Below are 25353 nucleotides of genomic sequence, written 5' to 3'. Positions count from 1 at the left end.
TATGTAAATCCCACTCATTATCGTTTATACAATATATGATGACATAAGATGTTACCCCTAATAGTCTTCCCCTCCTTTAATTATTTGAAGATGATAAATTAATACAGTAGATGTGATTAAGGTTAACTGTATATGATGCCCGTGATGTTTTTATGTAAAAGAACATTTTTTAAGTGTGTTATAGAGAGTACAACGCAATGGTGCTAGAAAGGCTTGTTCCATAAGATGGTATTTATTTTAAATGGTAAGATGTTTTCCTCCAGCAAGTACTTTGATGCTCACAATCCTCCATCGGTTGACATATTATCATTAGAAGTGGATTCCACTGAGATTAAGAGAAATCCCAACTCAAATCAATTTTTTCTTGCCCTTTCTTAACTTTGACCGGCATTGTAACTGTGACAGGATTACAAAGTAGGTGTAAATGGTGACACGTTCACCTTCAAACTTAATCACTTGGACATTAAGAGCATCTATTGTTTGCTAATTTATTCCCTGCCTCTCTTGATCAAAACTAATTGCGACTCCCCACCGAAATCTATTAAAATGCACATTTGCCATGTTTAACCACTTCCGTCCCTGAGAGGTCAAAGCAGCATTGCCTTTATGAATACATTGTTCACACCTCTCCCACATTAAAGGAAAGATTAAGATGTTTGATGTCAATTTGTTGATAGTATCAAGATCTCCAAGTAGTAATTGCATGCTTCTGAAGTACACAAACACAAGGGGGCTTATTAACTAAAGAGGTAATTGGCAGACGGGATGCAGTTTCATCTACCTGGTATCTCCCTTGTATATGATGGTCCAACCCCAGCAAGCTTCTCCTCCAAGAACATCTTAGATGAATCTGTATACGGAATGTAAGAAAAATTAAACCAAGATTTCTCAAGCAACCTCACTGAATGAACAATGCATTACTCAGGGCCAGCTCTGTCATCCTTGCAGGGAAATTTAGGGATGGCTATTTTACAACACAGAGCGAATGTATGGATCTGAAATCCTACATATCCTGCAAACTTCCTCTTTAATGATTAAAACAAAAGAGAAAATACTAGAAAATAGCCAATTTCATGAGAAAAGTGAGGATTTGATCTGGTTGTCTCTCGCTAATTTTTGACCTGAAACACTGCTTACTCTAGCAATACAGAAGTCATTCGCAGTCATTAGCCTACTTGTCCACCAAGAAGCTGTAGACAATGCCCCCAGTGCCTACCCCTAATTGGAAATGGATCCTTGAACTCTAGAAAAGGTATATTTATTCAATATGAGTTTCATATAAACGTGTTGTGGCATAATTAAGACTGGTTTTCCGTTCTAGACAATTAGGCAGGGAAACTGCAAGCTAAGCAGGTCGTGAAGCCTACTGTAGTGAATACAGCTGCATCCAGTCCATGGCACGCATCAGATCATCGTAAGAACATGTGTAAGGGTCCCGCAAGGGAATGTGAATATATTAATCAAAGAGAGAATAATCAAAGCCTTAAATCGTTTCAGTGTCTAAATATTTAAAAATGGGTGAGTGGAATCCACACTTTTACCGAAAAGAATCCGTGCCATGGCATCTAAACAATATGTATACATGTGTAAATCAATTCGGGTTCAAACAGCTAAATGGAGCAGTCTCCATAGCAACTGACAGGATGTTATTGCTGAATGCTCCACTTTAGCCACCTTGCGCCAGATGTGCTAGGAACCTAACAGAACCCTATCCCCCCCCTTTTATCTTGTAAGCTAAACATTTATTTGAATGCTGATTAATAGCATGTACCACTGCTATTAAAATATGTGATATTAAACCAAATATTTGGAATATTGATGTTGAATAATGTTCTGAGTGTCATTTAGCTTTATTTTGATCTCTTTCATGTATTGTGGCTTTAGTAAATAGCTTAGGATTCTCATTAACATAATGGTCTCTGTGCAAACAGAGGTCATTATCTCAGCAGGAGGGAAACACATTGTTCAGAGATTTGACACCATCATCTCCTACAACATGAAAGGACATTTTTTCCATTCAATGGATTCTGAAACATTCTGAGAAGGGGGCTTTTGAAGGGGAAATGTGGTTTGGGGTATTTAAAGCCAGACCGTTGAAGCTCAAATCACTAAGGTTTATTCGCAAGAAGAGGAGAGATGAGTACAGTTTGGCTATGGGTATGCCTGTTTTTTCAGGTCTCTTGGACTTTGAATTCTAGAATCAACATACACACGTCAGCAAGGAACAACCCAGAGAGGACAGATGACGCAATCAATTTAATCAAGAAGATCAAGAATGAGAGTCAACCTTTAGAAAAGGTGGAAAGTCTATCTGAGACCCTCGGGGCTGGCAAGTGGCCAAATGAACAAAATCCTCCAAAGCACCAAAGATCCCGGTGCAATCACCTGAGCCAAGCATGGACAAGGGGGCAAGACACAATTTACAGCCAGGAACCCTCCACCACATACCAGTTCAAAGTCTTCACAGGTCCTCTGAGGCCAATATCTCCTCACTACAACCTAGTTCAATACATGAACAGGGTCTACAAGTGCTGTAAACTTGGCTTCAATTGCAACCTTGTAAGAGGACTCCAAGGGACACTGGATGTAGGTAAGTGAATGTTGGCTTTTATAATTATTACAATAAAAATGACATCCCTGCAACAACAAAAAACACGGATTTTAGACAAATAAAGGTTTAATTTATTTTTTAAATAATTAAATGATAAACATAGCAGGCATTATTAGGAGGGAGAGATAATACTAAGTTCAACTGGAGTTTTTAAAGGCCTCTGGCAACCTATGGTTGCTGAAAAAGCAAAAATCCCTTTCAAGTGTTTGTTCATATTAAAGACTTTAAATGTAGGTGATATTGAAGACATGTGGCCGTTTTTTCTTACATACCTACATAGTTCACCAGGTAATATATTGTTATAAATAACTATAGATTTTCGGTGGCTAAAAACATAAGAATGCAAAATTTAAAGCCACGGTCATTTTTTTTTAACATGACAGTTCTTCCCGGTGGACAGTACCACAAATATATATATATATGTATGCAGGGGAAACGTGCTGCTAAGTGTAGTTCTATGTTACAGTATGTGTATTCTGTTTGCTTTGGTGCAGGTGATGAAGGATACATGGTGGAATTTTTCTTGGACCCTGAAGTCCTCACTGCTACCGTTGTCCAAGCTGAACTGCACTTGGAGGTTCCTGCCTCGGACCAGCTCACCGTGATTCCTGTCTTGACGACTGATGGTGTCCAACACTTCAGGTATAACATTTTCAATTAGGTTCTTTTGTATTATTGTTTTAAAACAACCGACTTACCTCTATTCTATGATCTGAAGAGAGAAGACAGGCGCATAAAAGTAACAGTAATCTTGGTTGAAAAAAGACACAAGTCCATAAAGTTCAACCCTGCTTTGATCCAGAAGAAAGTATAACACACATATTGAATCAATTTTCTATTGTGCCTCAAAAAGGGGAAAGCATCATTCTTGACTCCAAAATGTCCTTATAACCACTTATGTCCCTGGTTATTCTTCTTTGCTAAAATAAAACATAACCCATTCCATATTTAAATGCATCCATTGGATTTTATAACACAGCGTATGCGGGTAGTGGATTCCGCATCTTTACTGTGTGTACTGTAATGAATGTATTTGCTGCTTTACCTTTTGTTCTTTGTACGGTCCCATTATTCAGAATGTGTATTTGTAGAATTATAATGTATCCCATCTAATACACCTTTTTGTCTAGAGCACAAATGTTTTAAAACTACTGCCAAAAGTGAGTGAGTGATTGCTCATCCCCTCTCCAAATCTAAATACGTTAAAATAAAAGCATTCCATTTTTTTTGTATAGATCAGTCGTGCTATCGGGGGTCACAATTCTTAATTTGTATTTTATTTTTTTTCAGTTTTATACCGTTGAGGAGGGATAAAATCACCGATCTTGTACTAGATGTAAGGTTCCTATTGCCAATGCTGAAGGAGGTAGAGACCGGAAACATGATACATGAAGAAGAAGTGACAGAGTTAACCCTTGGGTTGTACTGCATCCAGAATGGGTACCACGTACCGTGTGATCTACATGGGATCTCTCTTCTTCGCTACCCTTTTATAGTGCTTCACTATAAATAAAAATTGACTTTGGGTACTGGAATAATGTCAGAAAAGCAGTACCACCTACTGATCACAGGTAGAACGGGACTGTGTAACATTTGGGGAAGTTGTATAATATAATGCCCACCATATTTTTCCCAGGAAAACTGTATATATATATATATATATATATATATATATATATATATATATATATATATATATATATATATATATCAAAATTAGGTTTCTGTTGCATTTCCACTTCAACTTGAACCTCTGTTGGTTGATTATTTCATATGTCAACTGCACTTTCAATAAAATAGTGCTTGACTACTTCTATCGTTAGTTCTTCGGAACAAGGCTTCACGTTCTAGCTCCTGTGTTCTGACATAAAATGTTAATTTAACAGTGAACGTGTGAAGGCGCAACTTTAGTGAAAGAGTAGTACATCTACGGTATAAGCCTCCAGTAGAGGCAAGACTCCTTACCTTTAAAGAGGGAGTAATGGAATATTTAGTTAGGACGGAGTTAAAAATGTTCTATATTACACGGGAAGAGGCTGTTGCTTTATGTTACCAGAAATAAATCTTGCATTTCAGCCCAAAAAAGTCACTACATGCTGTATTTTTAAGGATGTAAATATTGTGTCAGGTGGTACCTGAAAAACAATGTATAACTGTGCACTTTTTGAAAAACTGTAAATATTTATGTAGATTATTTTGTATTTTTAATTGAGGTGGAAATTAATAAAATGTTTTAATACTATTAATGTGCATTGTCATTTTAACAAATCCTTTTTTTTACAATAATGTAAAGTCTAGACCAATTGTCTTTATGTTCCATTTTTTTGTTATATACTTTGGATACTTTTTGAACTTTTAAATACTGGATCAAGAATCCAAATAAAGGAATTCTTATTTATGAACTGTTTGATTATTTCAGCGTTTCACTTTTTGATTTGCTTTATGGTTGGACTGGATGCTCCACTTGAGCTTGAGCACCCCCGTCATACAACTTATTAATATACGGTCTGAGCTGGTGTTTAATTTGCGCTACTTCATTTTTTTAAATACAAATTTGTGCAATTAAGTAAAAGAATTGCAATATAAATTGTTCTCATTAATCAGTGTCATAAGTGATATATAGAAATGCCTTGTGTGAGTTTTTATTTTTGTGCTGGTAACTTCATATGCAAGTACACCGTGCAATTTTTGATGCATGTTCCAAAGACAATAATAATAATAAACATCTCATAAATTAAGCTAATGCATCCTTAAAGGGACACTCCAGCTATTATTTGCTAATGCTAAGTGTCAGCTTTAAATTAATGTTTTTTTCCCCCCAGTGCATATGGATGGATGGGTTTATCAAACTCCCCTAATTGTATTTGCATTATTTATCCACCTCAAGCTCATTGTGAGCTATACTCTCCGCCAGCTAGCTCCAGCACCGGCTGGCATGAGCTTTCCAAGGGGTCTAGAGAGACACACTGAGCATATCCACAGAAAGTACTCCCATTGGATTTAAAGTACTTGCTTGACAAATACCGGTATCGTAGTCTTGGCATAAGAGTGCAGTTAGCACAGAAGTGGGGTCTCCAAAATATCACAGTTTAATGAAACTGGACTTAAGACATATTGATGACCTCAATATATTAGTCTACCAACTATCGTGACTCTCCATCTTTTTCTGGTTTGGCCCAATGCATAGTCTGAAGATTGCACACATATATATATACAAATAGCTATACTTGTCTATGCTAAGTGCTTAGCTAAGCAGCAGGATTTGATAATTTTGCATTTGCTTGCACAAACTTTATCTACCATAAAATCTTGAGCATAATGCACATAATGCCCAAGTTAATGAAAAAATATTAGCCTAGCATGTTAAACAGACAAAAACGCAAACATACGCATTTCACAAAACATCTCCACGGTAAAACTAACGTATTTTAGGTAGATCTACATATCTAGCTAAGGAGATTGAACAGGGAGAGTTGTAGTTTCACCTCTCATCATCATTCATTATGAAGGGCCAACACTGCAGGAAGAGCTGAGCTGAGCTGAACTTGATGGTCTTTTTCCCTCCAACCTAAATGACTGCTACTACGTGTGTCTGTCTTCTCTGGTATCAGATGGTAGAGGTAAGTCAATTGTTTTAAAATATAAAATAAGAAAGGACCTAATCAAAACGTTATAGCTGAAGTGCTGGATGCCACTCTCCCATTAATGAATAGACCACATAGACTGATGGTGGTTAACGGTTAAGCCCATCTAGTCTGCCTGTTTTTCCAGCTGTAAAGACTAAAAAGGTAATCAGTCCTTGGTCTCGTCTTACACCTATTCCACGCATGCTTAAATTCCATCACTTTATCAATCAGCCTCAAACACTTACACTATCTACTGACAGGGCTTGATGAGGTGGCCCTGGCACTTTAAGGCAAGCAGCTAGCTGATGAGGTAGGTGTAGTTTTTATGCTCACATAGCATGCGGCCAGGCATATCCAGCTGCTGACTGCATGCTGCAGCACCTGATCTGCTACTACAGTGGCAGATCCCATAGCCAGTGGCCAGTGGCCCACTGAGCATTTGCCCAGTGTGCCAGATGGCCAGTCTGGGTCTGTCTACTGCCTTCTCAGTAAAAATTTTTACACTACATCTAGTACTCGATCTTCTAGGTTTAGATTATGATCTATTGTTTAATTTTTCTCCTCTCCTTTGAAAATTAAACCTCTCCTGCACTTTAAATCATGTAAGATAACTCGCATATTTACAATCTTTACAGTCATTTACTCTTTTAGCAAAACCATGTAGCATCCTTAACATTTTCGCCCTACATAAATCTATTGTGGTATATATATATACCTCAACTCCAAAAATACTTAAATGTTTACAAATAAAAAATACACATTGTTTGTTGTAGACATATTTTTTCTTTTATTACAGAACAAAATGGGGTCTATTGCACTGAGAAAGTACAAGACAACAAAAGGGATTTATTTCCACATTAAAGACAAAATGGCTGCTTTACAACCACCAAAAACAGAGTTCCTTAAATTTGGAGCCCGAACAGACAAATTGGAAATGTCCCCTTAAACAAACAAAACAGAATTTATAATAATAATAATAATAAAAAAAATAAAAGACAAAGCTTTGGTCAGATAAATATATCTCTGAAATTCCTTAAAAAGTAACCTTGACCAAGCCCTTCCAATGCCCACAAATACAGAGTGAGTACTTATGCATCTAAAGATAAACCTAAAGACCTGTTTAGAAGTGTTCCTATACATCAGTTCAAAAAAGAAGTCTCCTTAGAAAGCTGGACTACTGAAGAACGTTCCAAAACGTTTTTATATTTTTTTCTGCAGCAAATGCATTCAAGAGACATGGCTAAACCCAGTACAGGTCAGTGTACTTATACATATGTCATAGAATACAATAGGGAAGCTTGCTTGGTAAAAGACTTGACTGAAAGTCTTGATTAAGTGAAGCTTCTCCAATATGACTCCCATGTATAACTAAGGCATAACCACCTCAAGTATGACCAAGCCAGAACGTGATTCTGTATGGGTGATCAGGTGTTGACATGAACTTAATGAAGAAGACATCATATTGTGCAAGTCAATAATACATTGCTTTCTGTCACTTCCTTTTTTAATTTCAGAGTATTGTAAATATACTGTAGCAATATGACACATACTATATAATAGGGTTGCATTTCAGTTAAGAATGGGTATTAAGAATATGGCATTAGCTGTAACATGAGATAATACAATCCTCATTATTTTTTTTATGAAAGGAAGAACAAAAAAGAGAGAAGTGTGGTGGAAAGCCAGCCATTCCCTGAATTAGCCTTCTGCATCCTTATTTCTCAGAGGGCCATCTCATTATTAAGCCTTTGAGCTGAAGACTGGTTTGTGCTGTTTATAGTTGATATGGTGCTATAGGTCCTCAGCTTCCACATCACATGCTCCCCTCTGTAGAGTGCAAGAGGATTTTAAGTTGATGAATATTCTCCCCGTTCACATCAAATCTACAATATAAACCTATGGAGAAGCCAATGATTAAATAGATAAAGTAAGATGTGATTCATATACAGAGAATGGGTTTTGTTAGAGACAAGCTTTTTCTTTTGAGGCAATTTTCAATGAACATTGATGTTTCGCTGAAAGAGTGGCTCAGCGTCCAGGAGCAAATATGAAATCCAAGGCTTGGCGTTCGGCTGCTGCCACATTGGGGTGCCACAGGTCAACCATGAATATCACTCGAGGACCATCTTCTTGTGAACCTAAGAAATAAAGGACGCAAATAAGCATTTAAACCCGCAGGATAGTGTATTCATAATTCACAGTTCAATAAGGTTGCGCAAGCCAATCATAATTTTAAGATTCAATAAATCTCAAAGCGTTCTGCAAATGCATGGAAAGAAAAGAATAAACAGATTTTTCTCAATATTGCTTTTGGTTTGTCTTGACACATCTGCTTTTTAATTACACTTTAAAAAAAATCAATCTGTGCAATATTGTAATGTTTATGTTTTTGATAAAAAAAGAATGACTAAGTACTACAGTCAGATTCCTTGAGGGGATGTCTAATTGAAAATCATCCTGTCATTTCTTGGACAGCACTGTCACAGAGTGGTATCTTCTTATAGGAATGTCAACCTACCTTCATGAAAAGCAGTGTGCAGGAAGGAGTCATCAAACAGAAGACACTGTCCTTCAGCCCAACATTGAGGTTCTCCACCCACCACCAGCTCACAATTTCCTGGAATTTTTAAACCTTAAATTGAAACACAATCGGATATGGTTACTACAGGTTATGTGCAAATAGGCTACTACTGGGTCTAGCCATATAGATTGCTGTTAAAGTTTTCCTTCTTAGATCTGGTGCTACAAACACATACTGATACTGACTGCTTAGGTAAGTATAAAGTTGAATCTTCACAAAATGCATTTTACAGGTGGAATTATATAAAACAATAAAAAGTTTAGATGTCAGCCTAGGATACCATTCATGTTACATTTTAATAATACACATGTAGCCTTGCCTAGGTATCTCCTATTTATAATGTATTATATTGTAACCAGTCCAGTGAATCATCAGTCTGTTAAAATACAGGCAACTCAATTAAAAATTATATGTCTTCAGGCAAAGATCACAGTATTCCTGTATGTGATAGTTGCCCCCTGCTGGCTGGTCATCGGTATGGGAACCAGCAGAGTTTCTCCTTCTTAAAAATATTTAAAAGTAGTAAAGAAATAAAAATAAACAATAACATTTAAATAACTATACAGACCACAGTGAGGTCCATGACAAGGCATCAACAATCGCATAAGGATCTCTAGTAAAAAAAAAACTGTTAAAGTTACACATTTATACATAAAGTCATCATGTGAAAATTAAAGTACACGCCTCTTTGAATTCTATGGTTTTACATATCAGGACACAACAATCTTCTGTCCCTTAGAAGGTCTAAAAATTAGGAAAACACAATCTCAGATGAACAACAATACATGACATATTACACAGTGTCATGATTTATTCAACAAAAATAAAGCCAAAATGGAGAAGCCATGTGTCACTTGCTAAGGAACAGATGATTATTATGTCCTGATATCTAAAACCTTAGAATTCAAAGAGGGTGTACTTTCTTTTTCACACGACTGTAAGTGCAAAAAATATTCCTAAAGACCTTATATCATTCCCACTAGAAATATAAAATTAAAAAAGAAAACCTTTAGCTGACACTAAGCCAAAGTTTTGAAAATAAAAAAAATCGGTGTCATTTGTGCCAACCCCCCCCCCCAAAAAAAACTATGTATTTATGTACACAAAAAAATCTGATAAAATTACCTCCTGTCATTAGGGCATTAAATATCTTTGGCATGAAGGGGTTAATAAACATTGAAATGTGTGGGATGTGTATTGGGAATTTCAGTGGGGCACAGGCGTGATTGAGTTCAATATTTCACAAATGTTTTCGGAGTATATGCCTTTGTTTATTGAACAAAAACAGGAAGGCACGATCTAATGACCTTTGTGTCTCCTAATATCCTGGCATACATGATATAATAGAATTAGCATCTGTTATTGATCCAGCCAATGGCAAGGTAGCATTGACTCGGTCTGATAGTTTGTTGAACTCTGATATAGAACACTGCCCAAATATTATACATTTGCAGTGGAAAAAAAAAAAAAAGCTGGGAGTTGGGTGCCAATAGTGAGTAGAAAAATCTACTAGTGCTGAACAAAAGGATTTGTTTAACGCTTTTTTTTTTAACCATTCGGTGCCAACCTGTTCCAAACATTGAAATAAATTGTTTGTTTTTTTTTAATCATTTTTACACAGTATTTCAGTAGAACTTTTTCCCAGGGTAAATACAAGTACAGAAACACATGATTTGTATTCAGCAACATCTCTCTAAGTACAGCAATATCCCACATGCAAGAATATGCAATCACAAATGTAACAGGAACACAGGAGTTTGCGTTTTGTGTTGTTTTTTGCTCTACCGTTTCACCTCAGGCACATTTTGGGATGACTGCTTCACATTGGGCTATCTGGAATAATAAAGTAAACACAGCAAAACACTTCCTCAGCCAATAGTACAACATATTTGTGGTATGTCAGCGTTACACCATAACAAGAGACCCCCAAATCATTAGACTGCAAAGTTTAATGGAAAAGGGTGCATCTCGTGCTTCTGGGGGTAAACTACCCCTAAACACCAAAATAAGCCCAACAAACTATATGTTCCCTGGAATCACCCGAGGTTTTCTAAGACACTATACTTACCTTTCCATGTGGCTTACTGCAGCCACACATCTAATGGTAACACAGAATTATTATTTTTTCCCCCCCCATTTTCAAGTCAGGCACATTTTGGGATGGATGCTGCATGCTGGGCTACCTGAAACAAGAGGGAAAACAGAAAAAAAATAATCTTCCAATTTTCTTGAGCACATAGATACCACATCAGTGGTATGTCAGGATTAAACGGTCACAAGAGGCCCCAAATTATGAGTGCAAGGAGATTTCAGCTTTTTTTTCTTTTACAGTTAAACCAGAAAGAGGTAAAACCACCCCTAAACATAAAATAACCCCATAAACTATATTTTCCCTGAAACCATAAAAACACTCCACTTACCTTCCTAAATGGACCAACCACAACTCTAACAGGAACACATGATATGGGGGGGTGTCTTCTACCTCTTCACATTTCTTCTATTCATCTGGATGAATATCAGTCTTCTGTTTTGCACACACGGCATGGTTTTTGGTGACGTTCCTTCCTTGGGTTTTGTGGAAAAATTTCAAATGCTTTTTTGGTGTCTCTCCTTCCCTGGGTTTTGGGCTAATTTGTCAAATGTGTTTTTAGTGTCTCAGAATCAACTAGCATGCAACTAACTAACCTAACAGCTTAGTGAGGATTGGTACCAGGTACATCACTGGTCCTCTAGGGACATTTTCTCTTGATGTACCTTGTATGTTAGTCGTCACAAAGGGATTAAAGGGAGACTTCAGTCATCATATACAAATTACTAGTTTGTATGTTGCAAATGCCATTGGAGGTAGTGTGAACGTGCATGGAGGTAGTATGAATGTGCCTCCTTCCCTAGCCCCAAGTTTCTTTTCCCCCACCTCTAGATTGATAAAACCATTTTTTTTTAAAGCATACTTCCGAAGGAGTGATAAGGACCAAAATCTCCCTGTGTCCATTTTTCCTCCCCCTACCTCTTTTCTAGAAGCTCTGAAAGTTTGCAGAGTATGAGTGCAGCACAGTATTTTATAGTACCAAAAGCCACAATAATGTGTGTATTATCTAGAGCTTAATCTGTTTAAAAGTTAAATCGAGTACATAAAATACATTGTTTTTGCAAATGTCATCCTCGGTTACATAAAAAAGCTGTCAATAGGTAAGCCATGGATATTGCTGTGCTCCCGGGCCAAACCTCTAAGCACACCTCTTAAATAAGCATGAGGTATGGATTAGCATGGCATGAGGGTCTGTTCCCTGTTCTTGCCAGTCCTATTTGTCAATCACAGATTGCAGGTTCATTAAAAATCTAAACCAAAATACCTTTGTATTTTCTGTAACACAAACTTTACAAAACTATGCCTGTATTCACAAAGTTATTAGTAGTTCTAGAAAATGCTTTGCGGACATACCCAGATGGCATCTTATCCTGATGTTAGTAGGCCCATAGTGCTCTGTGACGACCGCCCCTGGAGTTAGCACAGACACACAAGCATTCCCAAACACATTGTTGCCAATGAAGGTGCGAAGACTTCCAAGCAAACGGTACGTCCGTGGGCATTTCTTGCAATTGGAGGGAATGCACACACCTTGGTTGACCAAATAAAATGTGAACCACTCCCCAGTAGGGGTACTGTTTAATTTCCAACCTTGGGGCAAACTGCAGTTTGAAAAGCCTTTGTAGATTGCTTCAAATTCACGAAGGATGGTGGCAAAGTTCTGCTCTAACAATTCCACATCATGCTTTTGGGCATCCCTAGAGAAGTAGGGCATGGTGGGTAAATCGGGAAGGAAGAAAACCTCAGGTTTCTGTATGGATGGCCGGTCATTTAGATAGCGATTTTGATCACGGATGCCCTTATGGATTCTGCCCATGCCTGACCAGGAGTACCTCTTGGCATATTCTTGTAGGTTGTGATAGAGTTTTTGGTTTAGTCCGTCATTATGGGTACAGCGCACACACTCGCGGGAATGGCAATAAGCAAACCCGTTCTGCAAGCCTTTGGCTTCTGAACTCTGGATGAGCAAATTCACAGTGGCAAAGGGAGAACGGGGTTGATCCTTACCAACTCTGTAACAGTACCATGCAAACAAGAGCAAGAGGCAGATAATGGTGGTTAGTGCGAGGGTGTTGCAGTCACGTACAGCTTGTATGCAACCGGCAATGAAATCACGAAGTCCATTCAGCAAACAGCTCCAGTCAGTCAACCACTCTACAGACATTTTTGTCCTGCCACTGTTCGGTTTAGAAGACGATGCAATGGAGCAGGAGGTTCTAGGGGGGGCCCAGACCATGCGGGTTAATATGGATGAGTTGGCGAACGAGACAACATGATTCTGATTGTTCTCTTTAGACATCTAAGCAGTTTGTTAGTAGCCACTGGGTGTTTGATGCTGAAATCTAGAAGCACATAGAAAGACGTGGGACCGTACAGATTTCCGGGGTCTGGTTTTGTACAGCACGTAACAATGTGTCATCACGGGTTTTACTGCTATCCACTGAGGAGAGGTCATTCTGAAGAAGACCACAGGCTGTGTAGATCTGTTGAGGGGAAAAACAAACAAACAAAATGACTTAATATTTCACTTTTCCCCCAAGCCTAGACAATTTTAGCTGTCGTTCACCTTACTCTTTACTTAATTCAATACTTTTATAAATAAATAAGCACAGCATTACGACACAATATACAGTACTGTTGAATGCCCAAACAGAAATAATTCTGTACTCATGTAGAAGTTTGTATGGGGGGGGGGGGGGATCTGTAGAATCTGTAGAGACTGTGTATAGGTTTTAACATTTTCATTTTATGCAGTGATGTCTCTTTTTGCCTTTTATATTTCATACAATACCTGCATTTGAGAGACATCAATTGAAAACCGCTGACCGACCTATACACGCTCGAATTTAAGTATTTTAAGGTTACTTTATAATCTATAGAGTCAATATTTTATAAGCACTTGGTTAGAGAAATACTATTTTTTACTGTTTTATATAAAGATAATGCCTTTACTAGCTAATTGCATTAGATTGCAAGTTTGCAAATATCACAAATTTTTTTTGTATATATATATATTTTTTTATTATTATTATTTTTTTTTTTTATTTAACTAAAATTCAATTATTGTATTGTGCCATTTGGCTTTATTATGTTAAAAAATATATATATATATCAATAAAGATAAGAAAATAATTTATACTTAGTAGAGCCACTGTAACAGGAAGATTGGGATCCTGCAGTTTTCACTGTATAAAATACAGCTCATATACACACGTTTTATTACATGGCACTTACATACTAATCGGCTACTGGGTTTATATACGTACATAGGATGTAAGCATGGTTCATTCTCTCTTAATGTATTTCCCTTTCCAGTCCCCTGTTACAAGACTAAGAGTTATATCTGGGAGTACCAGAGGAAATCGCATTAGTATGCAATCCAGACCTCCAAGCCATTTGTATGCATGATAATTATACCACATTGCATTATTAACTACCAATTGCTTAGTAGGTTTACAGACATCTGCGCCTTACGACAGCATACATCAGCAGCCTCAAAATACCCTAGCGAATAAAATGATTATATGCACCCCAAAAGACAAGAATGAAGAAGAATGAAGAAGAATGAAAAAGGCTGCAATGAGATTTCAAAGCTGGATGATGAATTAAGTAGTCAAACGCCTGATAGTCGAAAACATGGGTGCATTTTACACAGGGCATGGATCCTCTGACCTTCAATTCCCAAAAGGAAAATAAAAACAGAAAATAGACGTGCTGGAAGCCGAGGCTGAAAGTATCTTTGTCATCATACTGCGGCTGGGGCTCCCTAAGCTGCAGTCCTGGGTATCACACGCTAACATCTACTGATGCAGAAATCTAGTATGTCTGATACATTTAAAAAGCCTTGATTGTGGACCGATGAGTCCAGGCTGATAGTGTTAATTAACACTAACCACGGTATATGGTTATAGCTATTTATACATAGTTCTCTCTCTCTCTCTCTCTCTCTCTCTCTCTCTCTATATATTTTTATATCTCAATAAAAAGACGCGCACTGTTACCTCTTCAGTGGGAAACATCTGACGTCACCCTCTAACACCCTCTCACAGTATTACAAACAATAGTTTGTCTTATCATGAAGAATGCTATCCAACCGATACCATTTTACCTTTTAGACAACATGCCCGTTCCTTTTCCAAACTTGAAATTTTACAATTGTATTTTTTTTATGCCTATGTTTTATTAAGGACTGTTTAGCAGCCCACCAGCTCAAGAACCCCACCACAAAAGTCTATATTTTTTGGAGAGACAATTATCATGCAACCAGTCGGTCATTACAGAAATACTCCACATGCATTAGATAACAAAAGACACTGATTTCAGAAGTATGCCAGCCTTTTGCTTTGCTTGTGCACCCCCTTTTAAGGTTCATCATCCTTACCAGCTTGGCTGAGGGTGATGAGATCTGTAATCCACAAAAGTCGGTGCACGAGAAAAGCAAAAAGCTAACATCAGCCCATTTCTATTAAAAAAATATGCGTATGTAGGGTATTTATTTATTTTTAATATTTGTTTTGTGTGTAAATGTTATTGATTTTATTTGCAGGTGGGGGAGGATGGCTGGCTGTGCCATAATGTCAGGGGTCAGGCAGTTTTATCAGTGTTCTAGCAACATGATCTAGCACATTGTATTTTTTTTTACGTTTTTTTTTTTTAATAAATTATTATTATTTTTACTTTTCTGAGGCACCCGAGTGGTCTCTGACTTAAGCAATCACCTAACATGAACAGAGCATCATGTTATCATCCTATGGTGATGATAACATCAGTATCAAAGCTTATACATTAAAAAAAAAAAAATCATCGTTAAGAGTTAGGAAACAACCATAAAAATATCTTAAAATTTTCCCAGGTAAACCCAACTACAAAAATGGGCCCAGTTTTCCAGGGTTTTCCAGATCCCAGGGCAAGCAAAGTATTAAAAGAGGTTGCCAAAACATAGCGACAGAATTGCATAGAAAGAACATTTGGAGCAACTCAGTTCTCTTTGACTGGCTGTTTTCTGCCAATAATAATACACAATAAAAGCCTCACATTTTCAGTTTATATATCTTTGGTAAAAAAAAAAAATATATAGAACAATTATTTGACTTTTGAAACAAATCCACGGATCGATACTTTCAGACAAAGCTGAAGATCAATGTGTGCCTTAAGGCAGCAGATAAGAGGTCTGTGAATTATTTATTAGGCTCTTAGAACAAACTAAAACAAATCAACACTGTTATGTCTTATTTCTACTTCTCAAGCATATAGGAAAGAAATAAGCCATATGCTCGATATGCGCACGCTGTAAAAAAAAGAAAGAAAAACTGGAGGAAAACCTTGTTGGTCCAGTGAGAAATCAGATTGCCATTTTGGAATTATAACGGGATTTTACTCTTCTTGATGAACAATTTCAAATTGCTTCAATGCAAGCTTTTTAACCCATGTCTGGATCAATAGCAAGGTGAAACTTTGTTTCCAACCTCAGTTATTATCTTACTATGTATGTTAACTGTTTCTTACACCTTTAATGGTTCAGATTAGCAAAAATCTATTTGGTGTGCCTCTAAGTGGATATGTCTATTTCTTCATAACCCCAAAGAATTTTAAATTAAAAAAAGACATATTAGTTTTAAGACGTGCTGTTAGGCGGCAGGCTTTATGGAAATAACTAAAGTAACAGACATGTCAGCGCAAAACACATGCACTGTAAGAGCTGAGGAGAAGACAATTATGGAGAAGACCCGTCTTAACAGGAGGAATTTCCCAAAGGATTCACATGCACTGGATACTAAATGTCATTAATAAAGCCATTGTGTGAGAGTGCATGAGAACACACATCTGAATGAGGCGTTTACATGTGTTCATGAATGTTCAGTCACCTTTAGTTGGATTCTTAGCCCACCGTCTAGCTTAGCACGGCTCAAACTTATTCTCTACTTTCCTACTTTAGCTATAAATGTTCATTCTGTTTCTGAATCAGTGTCACTGGTTTAGAGGCATTTAGCTCATTTCACATCTCATTGTTAACAATTTAAGATGAAGTTGAAGATGTGGGGTTTAACTGATAACAGGAAAGACACAACAGACCCAGCACAGTGCCTAGACCCAGCAGCGTTTCTGGATTTTAATTCCATAACAGAGAAATAGCTGTTTCTGAAGCCTTGAGGAACACCAAGCAAATCTGAAACCTTGCCTGCCACTGTTATGGAATAGAAATCCCTGAAAAGTTGTACTGGGTATTTTGAGTGTTCCTAGATGAGATGCACTAAGAGGACTAAGTGCATTATCAGAGTTTCCACCAATATATACCGGTATATATATATATATACTACTTGTGGGTGCTTCAAACAGTTAAGTACTACTTGGTTTCGTCTTTCGATCCACCTGGAACTCTGGACTGAAAAATCAGCTACATGGAGAGACTCTTCCTGGGGTCTGTCAATATTCCATTAGGAATCGCTCTTTCTTTGTAATTGAACTATTCTGGAGCCATTAAATATAAAATCATGTATTTCCACGATCTCCTGGCATCTTGCGGTAAAAGCATCCATTTGTGTCATCTTAGACACAAATTACTTCTGTGAGTACAACTTCCAATGTCTTTAATTGGTTGCAACTGAGGGCAACGGAGTATAATATACCATGACACTTTCATTCACTGTTAACGTTGAAGGTCAAAAGGAGTTGAGCAGGAGAGGTATACCTCTGATGACTAACATCTCTCCTCATCTCCAGTACACCCCAGGGAATGAAGAATGATGTCATCCTTCCCGTGCCATAAGTCACAGTGGCTGTTGGAAGGTTACAGACTAAAACACAGTATTAAAAAAAGTTATTTCTACTCTTACAAAGAAAATATAATTTATAAAGTGAGGAATACATAACATTATGTACAAATAATAGGAGAAACGGGAGTATCATTACTTAAATCTAGAAGAGAGTTCAGAAAGACTGAATTAAACAGTAGAATAGAGATCGGTATTTTAACTTTACAGGGTTAATTGTTGGATGGAAGATTTACAAAATATTCATGTAATTCAGTCTATTTTGACAAACAACTAAAATTTCTTCTGATATTAGGGTTTCTTTATCAGTAACGGCTTGAATTGACAAAATAAGCTAGCAAGTGGAAAGACTGTTTCTGTGATCCACCCACTCAGGACCAGCTGCTGGGACTACAAATATTTAATGCAAGAGCAGACAGCAACCCCTCGCTCGTTGGCATCACTTTCTGGGATTTTTCAGGAACAAGAAAGAAAAAAAAGAGCATGCAGCAAAATATCTATTTATAAACAGACATACAAAAAACGTTGGTCATTATTATTCTAGCAGCAACCCGAGAACCTGAACTTTTATGTCTTTTATGCTTTTTAGTTTGTGCTCTCCTCCATTGCTGTATATTTTTTGTGCTATAAACAGACATACAATTAGAATGGAGGTAATGGGTAATTACCGAAATGCAATACTTTCATTGCAGTGTAAAGCCAATGTGATACACATGGTGAAATCCCTGCTATACTTCAGCACTAACTAAAATATTTTTAGAAAAAAACCCTAAATCTATCAAATTGATGGGGGGGGGTCTTAGAGCTAGAATAAAACCTTGGTGTAAAAAATTTTTTTTTAAAAAAATACATTTTCGTGTCCATGGACCTGGGAACATGCCCTCTCCCTTAAACATGATTAGGAGTTATTTTGTGATTGGCTTTAAATTCATTGAGTGTGGAGTTTGGGACAGTTTATGGGATAGCACACTCTCTTCAGCCTTGTACATATAGGCAATACTTTCACATCACATATGAAAGCATTGAGTCGGGCACCGAGAAAATTCAAATACAATGCGTACAGAATTTTAAGGCATATAAAAGGACATCTGGAGAGCGCACATAGTCTTTTATTATTCACTACGCTCCAGAAATCACATGTACTTTAATGATAGCATATTGTAGTACTCCCCTCGCAAATGTATGGAGGGATTCTAAAGTATCTCCTATACGGATTTGCCCCTTTCCTACACCGTCAGCTCCAGTGATGGCTCAGCGAGGGTTCTATTGAGACCAACTGTTCTTATGCACAGAAAGAGCTTCCACCGTTTTCATTAAGGGCGAATAGACCACATCTTCTACCCGTTGGACTTATGGTGGGATGAAGTGCTTTTTATGTTCAGGAAAAGTGAACATTTCTATTATGGACTTCAAAAAAGGGGTTACACAGTATATTCCAGATTGGGCCATCTGACCTTTGTCTATGGTGCAAAGTTTCCTTTCAAGTTGGAAGCCCCATTTGTATTCTAGCAATGAGTTATTGGTCCCATTTACCATAATTTGGTTCCAGGGTTAAGTTGGGGAACAGTTGGTCCTTCAGGAGTTATATCAAAAGGCTCATTCTTTTGACCACCGGAGCTTTATGCCTCAGGCTAGGGGACCACAAAATTTAGATGGCAGTCCAGATAATTGAAATATTTACATCATGAAATTTACATCATCCTCTATTTCCAGCTCTTTGTTTCTAGGATTTTGGCCACTTTTGGATTTTTTGGACCAAGAAGAAGGTGGGATCTCATAATTAGGATCCAATTTAAAGTTGGATAATGGGAGGGTTTTTCTGTGCTGAAGTTATCTGCTTTCTCCTTCCACTGTTACAAAAGCTGCCTCAACCAATCAATAATCATCAATTCATCAATAGGGGGATGATATCAATGGTGAGGAATAATCATGCTTTAAATGTATCTTTTTAAGCAAAGCCCTGGGAAGCAGCGTGCCGGAAAAGACTACTAGTAACCACAGACAGTTCTTTTGACAAATTAGTTTATAACCGGCAAGGCAAGATTTGAAGCACGATTCATTTCCTCCGGCTATATCTCTTAGCCTCATGTTATTCCACAAGAGGTTTACCAATGCAAATTATGATGTATAGGAGAAGGCGCAGTAAAAATAATTAATTGCAGCTTGTGCGAACAATTTCATGATGCCACCATCTTATCAACGCATTTTATTCATAAACCTCCAATGGATTCCTCAGCACTGTTCAAGTGGTTTAATCACTAAAGTAGTTCTTCCTATGCATTAAGAAGGGCCACTCCGGTGAGCTTCTCCCGTAAGAAGAGCTGGGTTAGCCTTGCGAGATGGAGGGTTTAATTGGTTGGGTGACCTAAGAAGTCTTACTGTTTGAAGCTAGAGTTCATAATCTAAAATCAAATGATTTGAGACTCGATGTGGTTTTGCACTCTAATACGCATTTTAAAAAAAAAGGGCTTGAATGGCCCTTTAAATTGAAATACGGTATTCTGAGCTATATATTGAAACATACTTAATCTAAAGAAATCCTGAGTTTTTATTTTAACTCTTATAGTGTTTTGGTCTCAGAGAGTATCATTGCCTTTTATTTATTTAGTTATTTTTTTACTGCAGGAGAACGTACACTAATTTTACCTAATCGTGTATAAAAGGGATTAAGCAACCACATGTCTGCATACACTTAGCTGCTTGGCTTAATACCAATTAATCTACAATTTCATAGAGGTCACAGTTTTCCAGATTCAGCGCTCTAACACATTTTTTTTTCCGGTTTAGTAACAGAGTATTTAATTAGAATTAGTCAGAGCAAGACAGTTTAACCTTAAGACGCTGAGTTTAAAAAAAATAAATCCCTAGGAAAGGATTCCAACCAAATTTCATTTTCAGCAATTATTTCAGTGGGACATGAATATGGATTAAATTAAAGAATACAGAGTCAGACTAACAGAAATGGTAGTTAACATAAGTATTCCATATATATAACATAATTGTCTTTTATTTATATAGCGTCAACAATTAATATAGCACTTCATACAATACATATATTCAAGGAGTATGACAAGACTAGAATAGACAGACTAAGAGAAACCGATACATTAGGTGGAGAGAGCCCTGCTCGCAAGCTTACAATCTAGAAGGAGAGGGGGACAGAGAAACATAAGATATGGAGAATGGGAGAGATAATGGCGTAGATGAATGTGGGGGACCAGGATTAGGAGAGATGATCACAGAAATTAAGTACAGAAAGAGAGGTGGAGAAAGATTTGGACTAGTCCAATTGAGCATAGTGGTAGTGAAGGGATATCAAGGGTTTGTAAACTCTACTTATTACGAGATTAAATCTTAAATGGGTCAGGTGAAGAACTGTCTCTACATGAAGACAGCACAGGGGTGGGCAGAATTGTGGGAAGATGGAGGGATGTGGACTGTGGGAGAGAGAGTGTTAAATATACTGTTAACGTGGACAGGGGCGGTAAGAGGGCATATAGAGTAGATAAGGGGCTACTGGAGCAGAAAAAAAGAAAATAAACTAAAACAAACATAAGAGATGACAGGTATCACCTAATTTTGCCATATAAAAACAAACAATCATTAAGAGAATACCACACAGATCAGGAATGCCCATACTGGATACATAAGGGTCAAAGAAATGGGAAAAAATAATAATACTCAAAATGGTTATAGATGAATATGGAGACCTCCCGGTCAAGTCTGTATACCATTTTGAAGAGGGTTTCTTGGGATTCAGTTACTGGGTTGTTGTAGGAAAATGGAGGAATGAGTTGCAGGCTTTATGACAGCTTTTTATTAGACTTGTGCAAATGGAAAATCGTTTTCGGATAACAAATTTAGTTTCCTGTCCTTTTGGGTTGGATGAAATTCTGAGGACTTTTTTGATTCGGAGAGGAATTCGTTGTCACTCACTCTCACACTCTCATTGTCTCCATACCATCTCCGATAATCGCTTCAATGTCTCTGCTTTTTCCATCTCCTTCTCTGTAGCTTGTTCTATTTCTTCTTCTCCAGGCTCTACGCTGTTCCCATCTCACCCCCCATTACCTCTTTTTTCTTCCACAACAGGGCAGAGCCTGTGCATACATCTTCTCCCCATATCTCTAATCAGGTGAGAGTGTGTGCACCAAGGCTCTGCCCTATCGCGGAAGGACCACACCATAACACGGTGGACACCAGAAGAAGACATAAGAAATAAGAACAAGAAACAGAGCAAAGTAGATAAAGAAGGAAAGACAAAGAGATGGTAGGGAGAGATTGACAGAGTGAGAGAATGGGGAGCTCTCTGTTTCATTTTCGTTTGTTTCATTGGGGCCCCTCCTTGCTTTTCGGATATTCATACAAGTTGACAAATTTAACAAATTTCATAGCTCTAAAAGTTTCTAAAGTAATTGAATCAGAAACTTTGTTCTACCCTTGGCTGACAAACTCTGCCACTAGTAGATAAAATGAAGGTGAAAACGTACCTTGACCAGATGGCATAAGCCCTTAGGAGAATCTCAGAAATGCTCTGGTTTTTCATTTTCAAGGATGCTGTTTCACCAGCAACAACTCAATTTGATTTGTGGAAGGAATCTATGTTCCCTCAAGTGAAAATCGACATTTAATCTACACCCTAGGAAAAGCAACAAACACAGAAATGTGTGGATAAGAGATGTACACATTTCTGTATATGATTGCCATATACGTGAATACTAAAATATAATTTTCTTAAAATAATAAACATGATCATTTATATAGATGATTTTTTGCACTGAAAGTTATTAACCTCTTTGCGACCATGTGGATGAACTGGTACATCCATAAAAGGTAACTCAAGATGTCCTTTTGGACATACCAATACGTCCATCTGGCCGGTTCTCTTTTTAGGCTACTGTCTGACCTTTCTGAATAAACCTCTGGGCAGGTTAGATACACTGGGAAAAAGAAGGATGTGGATGTTCTCACGACCTTACACAAGGAGCGTATTGAGAGGAGAGGCAAAAAAAATAAGCTTCTATGGAAGGGTGTCTGCTAAAATGCTTCAAACACAGCACAGGCCTAGCAAAACATCCTTACTCAATATACAGGCATATGCAAAATGCATGTGGGGTATTTTCGTAATCTGGTGATGTAGCTAAATACGTTTGGCTGGATTTCTCCGCCATAAACACATAAATAAAATAATAATATTCTAAGCAACACAGAAGTGTTGGTGAAAAAAAGTGCAGGAAACTTTGGCAGTGACTGGTGGCCAAACCAGATGGAAAAGAAAATGACAGATCTACTATCTGGATTGACTTTGGAGGCACTAAAAAGGAAGTTTACAAAGGGATTGATTACACTACATACTGTGCTGATACTCATCCCCTGTGCTTATGCCCAGCAACATTATCACTGGGTAACACTTACATGGCTGGTCTACCACGGCAAATGGCTCTTTTGCCTTCCATGTAATATACCCTAACTCCTTCTAGATTGCAAGCTTGTTTGACCAGGGTCCTCCTTAACTACTTTTTCTGTAAGTGAAAATCATTATGACCTGTTTACCCATTGTACAGGTGTATAATAATAATAATAATGTTTACTTGCTTGACATGCTAGATGGTACAAGTAATGTTTTTGTTGGAACAGCACCTTCAACAACAAGGTCATAAACTGTATAAAAAAGAAAATGATTTTCTGATCTCAACAAACAACTGGGAAAAACTGTAATGTCAGTTTTCAGCATAGTTATTTCTTGACAAATAAGTTTTCTTATATAAGGCCTTTTAAAGGTTTGTGCTATACGGATTCAAATAATAGTAATAATAATAATATCACAAATTGGATTGATTCACAGTATCCATGACTACAACCAATAGCAAATACCCAAAGAAAGCAGAATCTTTCAAAAATTATTTGGTCAAATCCACACTAGTAATGTTCAAACGGAAATATATTATATACGGAAACATTAAAAGTATAAAACCACAGGCCACGTTGTTTAAGGATACACACATTATATATATATATATATTTTTTTTATTTAGGTAATTTAGGAATATGGCCACTCTTCTCCATAATAATGTATGTCACATTTGAATCATAGAAGAGGCCCGTACTGCAATAAGATTAAAAGAGATCACGTAGCTTTGTGTTGAATTTGCTATTAACTTTCTTACATATGTTATTTCTTGAAAGGTGCATTCAGCTGCCTTGACATGAAGATATCATATTATAAGGGAGGGGGTGCTGGTGTAGGGGATACACATGGGTCCCTAAACTGATCCCATCGCTATGTCAAGTACTGTTCAGCAGGGCAGCCTAGAAGAACCCTCTGCAAACTGCTCATGGACTGCTGCAGATTTCTCTGCTTACCATATTTATTACTCTAGATCACACACACATATATATACACACACACACGTACATACATACACACATACATACATACGTACACAATTACCATCCTATAGATGTAAGCCACTCGCTGGCGGAAATGCCCCTTTATTTATTTTACTGGTTGGGGCACAAAATGCAGCAGTTCTTAATGATCAGGATCGTGAATGTTGCCAGATTCAGCAATGCTGTGCCCTTATTCCCAAACATTATACAACCATTCCATATGTTACCATTTAAATGACCCAATGCAGCTTGTGTGAAGAATGCTCAAACCATGATCATTCATGAAAATAAGGAATACTATGACACAATCTTAATTGTATATAAAAGTGCCTGCAGAGGCCCATCGTGCAATACATAGATCTATAATGGGTTGTAGGTAGAACAGCATACAAGATCCTCATAACCCGTAAATTAAGATTTCATTGTGACAGCATTCAAATATCATGCATTTTATTCACTAGAAGGCTTGCAATTACTATACCTTCTATCAGATTGCTTTGGGATGATGGGTTGATCTTCTCACTCTTGTCATGTCTCAAAGTGTCATTCGGGTTTTTTTTCAACACACTCATTTAAATACGTACGTATATTGCAGTAAAAAATCCCCTAACCAACCTGCTGCATTATCTCCGGCTCATACAGAGCCTTCAAATCCAGCCTTGCCTTTGATTCGCAAAGAGCGATGGGAATTGTAGTTGCCACACACCTTGCGGCGTGGGGCTCATTACGTCGAACTAAAACTCTACACCACATTATATCACAGCAATGTAAAGAAACATTTCATGTTTGCATTCCGTGGGCTGCTTTCCACATGAGCGCACCAATTACATGATATAAGTGAGAGTAAGGATGTCGAAAACTACAACTTCCGTGATGCCCAACGACTGGCATTTAACAATGTGCTGGTGAGCTGGCAATGGGATGTTCTTTACGACCTCCCTCTACATCGCCACCTGCTGGAGTCAAATGGTAACGCACAGCAAGCACTACATAAGATATAAGTTGAGATAGATATTGATCTGTGTGAGTAAGGAGGATGATTTGAAATGCAGCCAAGCTCAAGAACAGTCAATAAAAATGTCATCATCATAATATATTTCATGGAGTAGAGGCCCTTTGTCTCACTGGTCTCCATTTTAAATGATAATCTCTCCCTCATTTTAGTAGTATTGGCTAGACACAGTAACTAGTCAGTGAGGTTTATTCACTAAAGTGTGAGTGCTTGCAAGTTGGACAAATTCACTAAAGCGCATTAGGGGGGGGACTGGCCTATGCTCACATGCAGG

General features: G+C 37.5%; 2 protein-coding genes across 2 annotated transcripts; one reads left to right on the top strand and one right to left on the bottom strand.

Annotated features, from left to right (window-relative positions):
• The first annotated feature begins 765 nt into the window (after positions 1 to 765).
• Positions 766 to 4124, top strand: LOC128468855 (uncharacterized). Its single transcript, XM_053450710.1, has 4 exons — positions 766 to 863; positions 2199 to 2590; positions 3106 to 3253; positions 3902 to 4124. The coding sequence occupies exons 1-4, from the start codon at positions 766 to 768 to the stop codon at positions 4122 to 4124; spliced, it is 861 nt and encodes a 286-aa protein (XP_053306685.1).
• Positions 4125 to 6997: 2873 nt separating this feature from the next.
• Positions 6998 to 24720, bottom strand: ASPHD2 (aspartate beta-hydroxylase domain containing 2). Its single transcript, XM_053469424.1, has 4 exons — positions 24549 to 24720; positions 12261 to 13390; positions 8756 to 8869; positions 6998 to 8375 (listed from the first exon to the last, which is right to left on the bottom strand). The coding sequence occupies exons 2-4, from the start codon at positions 13204 to 13206 to the stop codon at positions 8266 to 8268; spliced, it is 1170 nt and encodes a 389-aa protein (XP_053325399.1). The 5' UTR covers positions 13207 to 13390; positions 24549 to 24720; the 3' UTR covers positions 6998 to 8265.
• Positions 24721 to 25353: the final 633 nt, after the last annotated feature.

This window comes from Spea bombifrons, chromosome 1, assembly GCF_027358695.1.
Source record: "Spea bombifrons isolate aSpeBom1 chromosome 1, aSpeBom1.2.pri, whole genome shotgun sequence".
NCBI classification, from domain to species: domain Eukaryota; kingdom Metazoa; phylum Chordata; class Amphibia; order Anura; family Pelobatidae; genus Spea; species Spea bombifrons.
This window is presented reverse-complemented; position numbering and strand designations above follow the sequence as displayed.